This window comes from Terrapene carolina, unplaced genomic scaffold, assembly GCF_002925995.2.
Source record: "Terrapene carolina triunguis isolate 2854851 unplaced genomic scaffold, T_m_triunguis-2.0 Scaffold430, whole genome shotgun sequence".
In the NCBI taxonomy this organism is placed as follows: domain Eukaryota; kingdom Metazoa; phylum Chordata; order Testudines; family Emydidae; genus Terrapene; species Terrapene triunguis.
In genome coordinates, this window is record NW_020664781.1 from 266,126 (window position 1) to 277,881 (window position 11,756).

At 54.9% G+C, this 11,756-nt stretch overlaps 1 protein-coding gene across 3 annotated transcripts in view; it reads right to left on the bottom strand.

The window, feature by feature from the left end:
* LOC112106701 (beta-arrestin-1) overlaps positions 1–11,756 on the bottom strand; it is a 169,024-nt gene that overhangs the window by 21,540 nt on the left and 135,728 nt on the right. For all 3 annotated transcript variants that reach the window (XM_024200090.3, XM_024200089.3, XM_024200091.2), the window contains 2 exons: positions 3,514–3,573; positions 1,865–1,932 (listed from right to left, as the gene is read on the bottom strand). In XM_024200090.3, coding sequence (XP_024055858.2) covers positions 1,865–1,932; positions 3,514–3,573 — 128 coding nt within the window. The remainder of the gene's footprint in view (positions 1–1,864; positions 1,933–3,513; positions 3,574–11,756) is intronic.

Here is an 11,756-nt window from a genome sequence, read left to right on the forward strand (position 1 = left end):
CCACACATGCGGGGGGATGAAACAGTGGGGTGGGAGAAAAAGGGGCCTATGTCTTTGCTCTTCACACATTAACAGCTGGCTTGGAAGGTTTTGATTTTTATATGTCGATTTCACTGTAAACACGCAAACGAACACAAAACGATTTCCAGGCGGCAATAATCAAAACCTACAGCTAGGCAAAGGAAGAAAAGGCCGCTGGAGACACGCTTTGGGTTTTAATGTGCCTAAAGCTTGAACGTTTTGGAATCTCCGCATCGCTTGGCGTTACATAACTATTGTTGGAGCCCCCAGAATTTCCTGTTACTGTGAGAATTTAAATAGAGCAAAATCGGGAAAAATGCTTGGAAAGAAACACCAGTAATATCCATCCAAATGAGAAAAAATTAAAAATCGAATTCTGCCAAGCCTAATTAAGAGCATGAGGAAAGCACAGGGGCACCGCGGGCTTTCAGCTCAGCCTGTTAATGAACGTACAAACACCCAAACTAGCTACCTCGCCATTGGCTCTGGGGCCCACTAGAGGGCGCTCAAAATATTTAAAGGGTTAGTACCCAATTCCTACAGTGGGGTTGGCCCCCACTACTACTGACACATGTGCCACAAGTGCTAACCCATCCCCCACCCCTCTCTGGGTAACAGGCTTCCTTGGTCTGGTCATTTACCCTCTTGGTACCTCAGTTTCCCCTGTATAACAAGGAGGATAATACTGATCTGTCTGGCAGCGTAACCATGCCACAAGTGGGGACCAGAGCCTAGAACCTCCGGAGAGGGAGGCCTGGACAGTTACTACCTGAGCTTAATGACTCTGTGACACGGGGGGGCTGTGAACCCAGTCATGTTTCCGAGGGGGAAACAGCTTCCGTGCCGCTCAGTGGGTTGCCAGCGCTGAAGCTCACCTGCTGTTCTCCCTCAGGGCATCTGCTCCGTCCCCACCGTACCCCTAACAGGAGCTCTCTGACTAGCACTTCCACGACCCACCCCCAGCGGGCCCCAAACGCTGTGCTCCCTGTCAGTGGGGGAAATCTCCGGCCTAGCGATCCACTGGGCGATCCAACAAGGGCTGCGAGGGGTTAGTACAGGGCCCTGCCCCCGCCTGCATGGAGACCTCGGAGGGGCTAGATGCTACCCCGGAGCAGGACACGCCCAGAGACCCTCTGTGCTGTCTGCGGGCTGGGGAGCTGCACAAGCTGCAGTCAAAGGGCACTGCTCCTGCCTGTTGCTGGGCTGGGCGACAAGCTGCTCGAGGGGATGATGGTGTTAGCCTCCCACGGCTGTTCTGGGGAGAGGGCGAACGTTCCCAGTCCCTTCCCACCCGCGAGCACTGCGGACAAACGGGAACCAACCACCCCAGCGTGACAGACCAGGGGCTGGCGTAGGGAACGCTACCAGCCTAGCGCAGCTGGAGCCCATGCGGGCGGTTGGGATCCAGACCTCAGTTCCCGGAGGGGCAGGCCAGGCTGGGGTTGGAACTTGGCTCTTCGCCCCAGCTGGGGGAAACCGCTGGCCCCGTGAGCGAGTGGAAGGAAGCGAGCGGCAGGCTAGGGATCAGAACAAGGCGTGTGGAAGGCCCACAAAGGCCACCGATGGCTGTGGAGGATGGGGTGTATAGGGCAAGCCGCTGTTATTTCCAGCTAACACCGCCCAGCTGCTGTGGAGCCACCGTTACGGGACTGAGCAACAGCTCTGCTCCATGTGCAGCCTGCGGTGTCGGCATCCTCGACTCCGTCAGGGCAGCGGCACCGGCTTCCCCAAGAGCTGATCTCTGAGGCCTGTTCACAGCTGGCTGAACCGTTCTGTCCCCTGGCTCTGTGTTCTCTCCCCAGTGCCGCCGGGCGGCGTCAATACAAACATCGGCCCCGTTTACCTCTTGTGGATTTTCTCCTCCAGGTTCTCTGCACAGAAAGCTTTCACCTCGTAGTCAACGCCACAGGCCTACAAACAGAACAAAGTGGGGTAGGAAGCTGGGAAATCATTTCTCCTGGCCCTTCCTTATCTCCCCAGCAGGGATCTAACAGCTCTGACATGTCCGAACACGGTAAAGTGCCAGCTGGAGCGTGTGTGCACGCCACTCTGCACTCCTAGACCGGCTGCGTGCACCACTATCCTCTATTTGAAGGCCTCAGAAATGCTCAACTTTATCATAGCCCCCATACTGCTAATGGAGATTCTCCTTTAGCTCATGTGGCAGGGGTCTGGGCCTTTCAAACAAAAGGATTTGAGTTCTAGTCCGAGTATTACCACCAAGTTTCAAGCGGCTAGCCTGGTTATGAATCCTAGGTATTACAACGTCTACATTTGAGCTGTGGTCTCGTAGCAATCGCTAAGACCAAGTAACCAATTCCCGTTTCCACATGCTCCTACCCTTCCACAAAGCTCCTCTTCTGGGCTGACATGTTCAGGATCTGGTCTCAGTGCAAAGGGTCATTTTTCGGGAGGGAAGAATGTGGGGGAGTTGGAGCAGAATCCCCGTAGCAGGTTTGGAATGGTGAGCGAGTGGAGAAAACTCGACTTTTCCCCTGGGCAGAAGTTTTCCACCTGCCCGAGGGTGGCAGGCAAGAAGCACCTGAAAACCAGGCTGGTGGAGGGTGAAAACTGGGGTACAGACAATGGGGCAAATGCTACCATGCTAAGTTTAATGGAGTTTATTACTATGGGAGCATTAATATTCATACAGAGACAGGACAAGCTTGGGTTGTAAGGGGCTGTTCTTGTAGAAATTGCCCTTCCTTGCTCAACAGATCTGCCTATTGTGTGTGTCAGAGCCAGAGCTGCTGGCTTTAGTGACCACAAGTCTGGGCCCCCTTTAGCCTTGCAGAGCAAGCAGGGCTCTGGGAGAGGAAGCTGGAGTCAGTTTTTTTGGGGGCATCAACGGAATTGTTCACGGTGCTCCATTGACAGGGCCATTCTGCAAGTCCATGGAAAACCCAACGTGACCTCCTTGCTATTAAGGGTGTCATTTGGCCTGTGGACCATTTATTTGGTTATGAAGCATAAGAAGGGAGGAACCCAGCTTGACTCTCAGCTCCCGGGGGAGCTGGCAGTACTGGGGATCTCTGTACTGCGTAGTGACTTCGATGTCATTCCACCAGCACAGCTGGGCCAGGATGATAATCCCAGTACTGAGAATCCCGTAGCAGAAATCTTTTTGTTTGAAGCTGGTCTGGAAAGGACTGAGACACAATAAATAAGGAGCCCCCCACCTTGCCGTTGGCTTATAGTCCCTTTTCAGAGGAGAGCCACCTCTTTAAGGCCACCTCATCATCCCCTGGAAGCTGCATGGAATTCGCTCCAGGATCCTCAGACACCCGAAGAGCTCCGAGTAGCGCGAGACAGCGTCATCGGTCCAAGACGCTGCCACCCATTGCTGGGGCACTCAGAACGTCTGAGCCAGCCCAGGCCTTCTGGAGCGACCCCCGGGATTGGCGGAGTCTGGCTGAGTGATCGCCATGCCTCTGCGGAGCAGGGGAGAAGCTGGGAGCTACTGACCAACAGAGAGGACACAAACGAAGTTACCTTCCCCGTGTCCTCCGGTCCAGGCTGCAGCGTGACGGAGCACGGCAGGTTGGGAGGGATCTGAAACAGAAATGAAGGGCAGGATTGGATTGTAACCAGGGGTAGCCCATGGAAGAGCCCAACTACCCACCTGCTGCACACACACTCGCTCTACTGCAGCATGGGACTCTAGTGACCAACCTTGGAAGGATGAAGGGCTCAGCCGGCCTCCTGTGGATTTGAACCCGCACTTCCAGGGTGTCTCAGCGTCCCAGATTTGAGCAGGGTTGAATTTGGGGGCCCGAAGGGTGAGTTACACCAGGGGGGAATTTGGCCCCTGTGCTGAGTGGCCCAATCCTGCAAGGAGCCGAGGCCTCCGGCAGGATGTTGTGCGCTCCCGGCCCCTGGCCGAGGGCAGGTGCTTGGCATCTCGCCAGAGCTAGCCAGCCCCTTGGAGCACTGGAGTCAAAAGCAAGAGACAACCCAGCCTGCAGCCATGTCCCGGCTACTGAGGGTTGCTCCAGCCGGCCCGGCAAGCCGGGGTCAGACGGCTCCTTAGAGAGCTCTGGCATCTCCTGAATGTCCCCCAGTCCCACACGCATACCCGTGGGCTGCTTTCTGCCCTGCTGCTCTCCCCAATGACCTGCACGGACTCTCCCTGCACCTCAGTGTGCAAACAGCTCTCTGGCTAAGCCAGGGTGATGGGCGAGCAGGGAGTGTGAGCCAAAGACGTCTTGGTGCCAGCTAGCTAAGGCTCAGGGGGTGCAGAGAGTTTTACAGGGTCCTCTGGCTCAGACAGATGCAGGATAATTCGATGTAAGCAGAGTCAGGATGAGCTCTACCCTGACATCTGGTGGTGAATTATGGCGAGTGTGGAAAAGAACTCCAGGGGCTGATCTTGTTTGCATAGGCACACCCACTCGCCTGGCATGAAACAACAGCAACTGAAAGTGGTTACTTTGGCTGGTGTGGGATCCCCAGTTTCTCTATTATTGGGGCAGGAAGAATAAAGTTTTGTTACCCTGATTCTGTGAATCAAGGCCAGTGGAACTGTTGTATGACAGAAGGACTGAGTGAGTCCTTCACCATTACCTAAGTAGCACTTGCTTGACAAGGGGCATGGGTTACAAAACCCAGTGAATTGAGAGAGGATGGGGGCAGGTATTTATACCTGATGGCATAGGCCCCCCCTCTGAGGGTTGAGACATCAATTGCACCACCTCCTCTTGACACTGTTGAATGTCAGAACTAACTTTGATTCCATTAGGAGTCTAGTTACAGGCTGCTGAGCTGAATTCACTTTGGGCCAATGGTGCACCAGCACTGGGGCTCCCTTGAAATTGCTAAGAGCTGAAATCACGAAAGAGCTAAAGTTATTAAGAGCTGAGATCACTGAGTGCTGTGTTAACTAGTGGGGGAGCCTGAAGCTATATTGCTCAGCAGCTGGTGGAGCAATTTGTGGGGATGACTGGAGGAGCAGCGAGTGGTGCGGAGTCTTGCGGGGCCGGTTGGAGTGGCCCAAGGAATGGTGGGCGGGGCTGTTTGCGGGGATGGCTGGAATGGCTCACAGGTCGTGGAGCGGAGCGGAGCAGAGCGGAGTGGAGCGGAGCAGCTTGTAGAGCGGAGCAGTTCGTGGGATGGCAGGAAAGTGGACTGGCTCGTGGTGAAGGCTGTGGCGGAACCCCCAAGGAGAAACAGACGGCTGACCAGCCTCGGATCACGTAAGGTGCCCCTTAACACCCTGCGTGCCCCCCCTTTTACTCTGGGGCTGCACTGACCAGGGACAGACACTTTGGGGGTGTTGGACTTTGGGGACTCTGGGTGATTTTTTGGGTTGCTGGATTCAAGAGCCAAAGGGAAAGGACACGGCCCAATTTGCTGGGGTGGGTTTTGCTCATGGTTTGTGTTATGAATCCTGTTTGTGGTGTTTTTCCAATTTTATGCTGATGTCGTTTACCTCATGTTATTAAACATTTTCTGCTACACTCAGACTCCGTGCTTGCGAGAGGGGAAGTATTGCCCCTTAGTGGTACCCAGAGGGGTGGTATGTAATTGTCCCAGGTCACTGGGTGGGGGCTCGAGCCGGTTTTGCATTGTGTTATTGAAACGGAACCCCTAGATACAGAACCCGGCCCTTGTTGCTGCCAACTTAGATGGGCAGAAGGGTTACATCACTAAAGGGTGGCTTGTGACGTCTCCCCCAAGGCCCAGAAAGCCACGGGTCACGGTAATCACTGTGAAATGTGCATATTTAGAAGTTATGTGTCTCCAGTGAAAATTCTGTTCTTAAGGCAGGAAACCAGGAAGTAACAGCCACGTCTCTCTCTGTCTGGTCGCACGTGTATTGGGCAGTGCACGTCTCACAACGGACACCTGTTTACAGACTGCGCCAAGCGCTAGTGAACAGACTGTGAACTCTTCGAGGGGAGGAATTTACAGGGAGAACAACCAGCAGGAGGGGATCCTGTTCAGGAGTAAAGCCATTGGATGGCTGGGGTATTTCATTGAGGAGGGCTTGTCTCAGGAATGGGAGATCACAGCTGAAGAGCTGTGAAAGGCTGGAAGGACCTCAGGCGAGCATTGATCTAGTTAAGTCTAGGCTCTAGGAGGAGTGTTGTGATTTGATTGTATATGTAACGATGTGCTTCCAAGACTCCTACTGGCGGTTACTGGAGTCTCTATACTGGTAAATAAACGTTTCCTTGTTTTCACTATAAACTTATCTAAGAGCTGGGTGGTAGCGGAGCAGTGACCTGAGGAGGAACTGGTAAGCTGGGGTGTCCTGTTTCTTTGGAATCAGCATATCAGGGGCTGGACGAAGGACTCGGGGGTTGGGATGCGCCTGTCACTGCGTAGGCCTAGAGGGGAGGGCTTGGGTTGCCCGTGGGGCTGAGGAGCTGATCCCCGACAGGCACAGACAGGCTTCCTCATGCTAACGGCCGGTGGCAGCGACCCCGGGAAGCATCACAGTGAACATTCTGCATGAGACGGAGACCCTGGGGCCGCAGCTTCAAATCCCCGGTGCCCAGCTCTCGCTCGCCCCTAGGGGCTGCTAATGAAACGGCATCCCAGCAACAGCAGTTAAACTGCACAGCCCCTTTAACGAGCGTGCTGGGCGATGCCAGCAGAAGGGCGACAGACGCAGGCTTGGCAGGCCCCTCTCCGTTTGCAATGGCTGTCCCAGGGGAGGAGCTGTTCCTTGCTCCAGCTGAGATGTGTGGACAAGGCACTGTGACCTACAGCAGCAGTTCCAACAGTCAGCCACTAGGGGGCACAATTATCCACAATTTAACAACAGCAGGCCAGATCCCCCGTGGGCATCCGTCACAGTAGCTGTATGGAAGTAAATGGAGATGCTGGCCCAGTAGTTTCCCCTTCCATCCAAGGCTCTCACAACCCTAATTCTTAGATTATCCCCATGAGCAAGCTGTAGGATACATAGCAATCTCATAGGCTCATAGACTTTAAGGCCAGATGGGACCATCATGATCATCTAGTCCAGCGGTTCTCGTACTGTGGGTCGGGACTCCTCATTTTAATGGGGTCACCAGGGCAGGCTTAGATTTGCTGGGGCCCAGGGCTTCAGCCCTGTGTGGCGGGGCTCAGGTTAAAGGCCCTTGGGCTTCAGCTTTGGCCCCCTCGCCCGGAGCAGCAGGGCTCGGAGGAGGTTCAGGCTTCCGTCCCCCCCTCCTGGGGTCGTGGAGTCATTTTTGTTGTCAGAAGAGGATCACGGTGAAATAAAGTTTGAGAAACCCTGATCTAGTCTGATCTCCTGCACATCGCAGGCCACAGAACCTCACCCACCCACTCCTGTAATAGACCCCGAACCTCTGGCTGAGTCACTGACATCCTCAGGTCATGGTTTAAGGACTTTGAGTTACAGAGAATCCACCATTTATACTAGTTTAAACCTGCAAGTGACCCTGCCCCATGCTGCAGAGGAAAGCGAAACCCCCTCCAATCTGACTCGGGGGGAAATTCTTTCCCAACCCCAATTATGGGGATCAGTTAGACCCTGAGCAAGTGAGCGAGTCCCACCAGCCAGACTCCTGAGAGAGAATCTCACCCACCACTGAAATGCAGCCACCTCGGAGGGGGAACACAGCACATGTGTAACAGCTAAGTGAAGAATGCTGTATCCAATTAAAAGCACAGATGGGAGAGGGGGGAATGTACACAGGCAGAACAGAATTACCTGAGTAGACGTTATCCAGGGTGTTGGATCCAAATCTCTTACAAAATGTGCCATGTGATATTTAATGAGCACGAATAGCAAGACCTCAGTGCCCGGGCTCATCTGATAGAATTTCCAAAGCATGGCGCCCCCTAGTGCCACACTAGGGCACTGGTCCTGCCGTGACTCAGAGGGAAGAGCACCCCCTACTGACTCACCAGCACCACCCTGGATGTTCCTCACAGACCTGCCCTCCGAGTACTGATCTACCTCACGCCTGCTTAGCTGAGCGTAAATCAGGCCCTGGGCAACCAGAGACACCCCTGCATAAAGGCCACTTTTGAAACTGTCCCTAAGTGATCAAGGTCACCCAGGATATCGGTGCAGCGCCAGGAGCAGAACCCAGGAGTCCTGCCTCCCATTCCAGCCCAGCGCACAGACGGCACAGAACGAGCGGCTGCACCGACAGTCCCAACAAAGCTACTTCGCCAGGCCCCAGGGCCCTGCTGTCAGATCAGTGCACCGCGTTACAAAACCTCCCTGAACAAAGGTTTGCTGGCGAGAGGTGGCACCGGCTCCAGAGGAGACGATGGCGGCTGGATTGTCAGCCCTTCCCGGGACCTGCAGGTGCTAGTCTTCCCTTTCCATTTGATTTCAGTCTCCAAGAGGAAGTCACCACAACGTCCTCCTTCAACTCTCACCTCCGCCGCGATTCCTACAAAACTCTCAACCAGCAGCCATTCAGCTGGCATGCTGTGCCTGACGATTATACTGAGCATAACGGTCTCTGTTCCCTGGCGCTCCCCCGTCTTTCTGTGGTCAGCTCTTCTCGCTGGTCTTATTATTACTGTTTGGCGTCTGCACACGCCTGGGGGGCTAGTCAACGGGCCAGGACCCCCGTTGTGCCAGGCACTGCACAAACCCAGAACCAAAGGAAAGTCTCTGCCCCAAAGATCTTTCAGTCAGAGTGTGTGTGTGTGTGTACAGCACCCAGCACACTGAGGCCTCGATTGGGCCTCCAGGCGCTAGCATAATATAAATAATTACCTGGTGTCTCTCTTCACAAGGACAGCCTTTAGTGGGTGCAGGGATGAGTCCTGCAGGGGCTGCTAAGATGCCAGTAAGCGAGTGAGGGACAGAAAGAAGAGTGGCTCTTGGTTGGTTGGAACTTACACCTCTCTGCTCGCTCATTTCTACCTCGTTTTATGTCCCGTTGGCACATCCTGCTGTGCCATGGCTCAGTCCACACCCCGCGTCTTTTCATGTCATGGTCTGTGCCGCGTTCTGGGCCACCTCTCGGTCCCCAGCCTGTCACCTGCCTACAATCCCTCATGCCACCCCCTTCCGCCATGCAGCCCTTCTCCCAGGTTTCTCAGGGACACTGACGCATCCCAGGAGTCTTCGTTTGGGGCTGCTGATTACAAGTCCCTTGTATAAGAATGAAGCTGAGCCATCCCTGAAGAGATGCAGTGAAATGTGCTTCCCGCAGCCTCTCCCACGAGTCCGACAACAAACCCACTTCTCTAGATACAATTTCATGGGACTCGAAAGTCAGAGTGGCTAAGGCTGAACCAAAACAAAATTACCAGTGGCAAAAGCTGAAAGAACTGACCTCCCCAACCAGGTCGAGGCAGCCTTCTCTCTGTAGCATGCACAGTCCTGAAATCACAGCGACTGCCTCACCCTAATCTCCTCCTGTCCTCAGTTCTTGCATGGCCCCATCACCCTCGTGTCTGAGCACCTGACAATCATTAATGTCTTTATCCTCACTCACTCCCCTGGGAGGCAGGGCAGGGCCGGTGTCCCCATTGTACAGATGGTAAACTGAGGCACATAGAAGCTAAGAGACTAGCCCAAGGTCACACAGGAAGTCTGTGGCAGAGCAGGGACTTGAATCTAAGTCCGGCAATCTAACCACTGGGCTGTCCTTCCTATCCTTGCTCAGTAATTCCATAGCTTATTGGAGTAGAGACTGTCTTATATAGATACAGGGTAACATTTTCTAAGGGTCCTACGTGACTAAGGAGCACAAGTCCTGTTGACTTTCAATAGCATTTAGGCTCCCAAATCCCTTGGACACTTTTGAAAATGTTACGCACAACGCCCAGCACAATGGGGACATTATTCCTACTGGGGCTCTGGGCCTCACTGTAACTAACTCATCCTCATGACAATTAGTCAATTTCTAGTCAGTTTCACTTACTGGTTTTCAGGCACTAGAGTACGCAATGGGAAACTGTCAGGTTTAAATGGGGGGTGAGAACCATTTTCACTGAAATGAAGAAACCATCAAAAACTTTCTGTTCAGATTAGGCTTTGCAACCCTCCCTACTTTTAAAAAGAAACACCCCCCCACCACCACCACCAATTCAGGATCTAGTTTAAAGCAAGTGGCCCTTTAAATATCCCAAACCCAAGAGGTTATCAAATGTATAAACACATTAAATCTGTGGGATTCGGAGGAATTAAAGTTGCTTTACAAGGACATGGGAGTGTTTACAGAGCTGGTGACCCCGGGGGCTTAGCTGACGCATGGGAAATATTGCTGCTTTGCTTTTCTGCTCCGCTGGGGTGGAGTCCAATGTGCCTGTGCTCGCCGGCTGGGCACAGCCTGCGATCTTAAACCACTCCCTCATTGTCCTCCTCAACACTCTGCCAGGAGGCCTACCACAGTCAGGCTGCTGGTGTGCAGAGACCACGGCTTGTCCTGCCGACCAATACGGTCTCATTGTTTCCTGACACTCCCCTGACAATCTGCCTGTCTCCCTCTCTTATCTTAGGCTAGGTCTACACTACAGCGGACTTCCGACCTAAGATACGCAACTTCAGCTACGTGAATACCGTAGCTGAAGTTGCGTATTTTAGGTCGGCTTACCTGGCGGTGAGGACGCGGGAAAGTCGACCGCTACCGCACTGCCGCCGACTCCGCTACCGCCTCTTGTCGAGGTGGATTTCCGGAGTCGACGGTAGAGCCATCAGGGATCGATTTTACCGCGTCCTCACGAGACGCGGTAAGTCGATCCCCGATAAACCGATTGCTACCCGCCGGATCGGCGGGTAGTGAAGACGTAGCCTTATACTTAGATTGTAAACTGCTTGGGGCAGGAATCAGCCTGTTCTCGGTTTGAACAGCGCATGGCACAATGGGGTCCTGGTCCTGGGTGGCCAGTCACCCGGCCCTCCCCTTGTGCCCGAGACCCCGCCCCTCCCCTTCTACCCCCCCCTTCTACCTTCCCCTCCCGCGCAGGAGCCCAAAGCACCCCCAGCGCGGCCCCCTGGCCCCAGCGCTGGATGGCCGAGGGCGAGGCCCCAGCAGCCCCGGTGCGCCACAGCCTCAGCGCTCACAGCCCCGGGTGGCCCCCAGCCCCAGGGCTCCGGGCGTCTGGGCAATGCGGTCGCCGTGCCCCCGGCGGCCCCCAGTCCTGTCGTTCGGGCAGCCAGCCCCAGAGCACCGGGCAGGCAGCCCAGCCCAGCACCAGCCGCCCTGGCAGCCCCCAGTCCCTGCAGGAGACAGGCTGGCCTGGGGGCGGGGCCACGGTAGGCAATTTGGGGAGGCACAGCCTCCCCTTGCCTAAGGTACCCGCCGCCCATAGTGCTGATCCATGACTGGGTCTCCTTGGCACTACGGTAATACAAATAATAACTCACCCTTAGACCAAGCCCTTTCTCTAGCCAGCTATAGATTTTTACGCAGTGTATATCACTGGCACTTAAGCACTGCTTTCTCGCCACTTCCACCGGCCAGTACAATCTGTGGCATGTAGTGCAGGGCAGCGGGGTCTGGGGCTTGCCCCGCTCCGGAGCTCCAGCCGGGGCACAGGGTCAAGGGCGGCACCACACGGCTCCTGGAAGCAGCGGCATGGCCCTGCTCAGGCTCCTACACACTCCAATGGCCCCCTCTGGCACTCCAAAAGAAGGGACATGCCGCTGCTTCTGGAAGCCGCTTGAGGTAAGCACCGCCCAGAGCCGGCACCCCTGAGCCTCTCCCTGTGCCCCAAACCCTGCCCTAGCTCTGATCCCCCTCCCGCCCTCCAAACCCCTCAGTCCCAGCCCAGAGCACCCTCCTGCACCCCTAACCCCTCATCCCCAG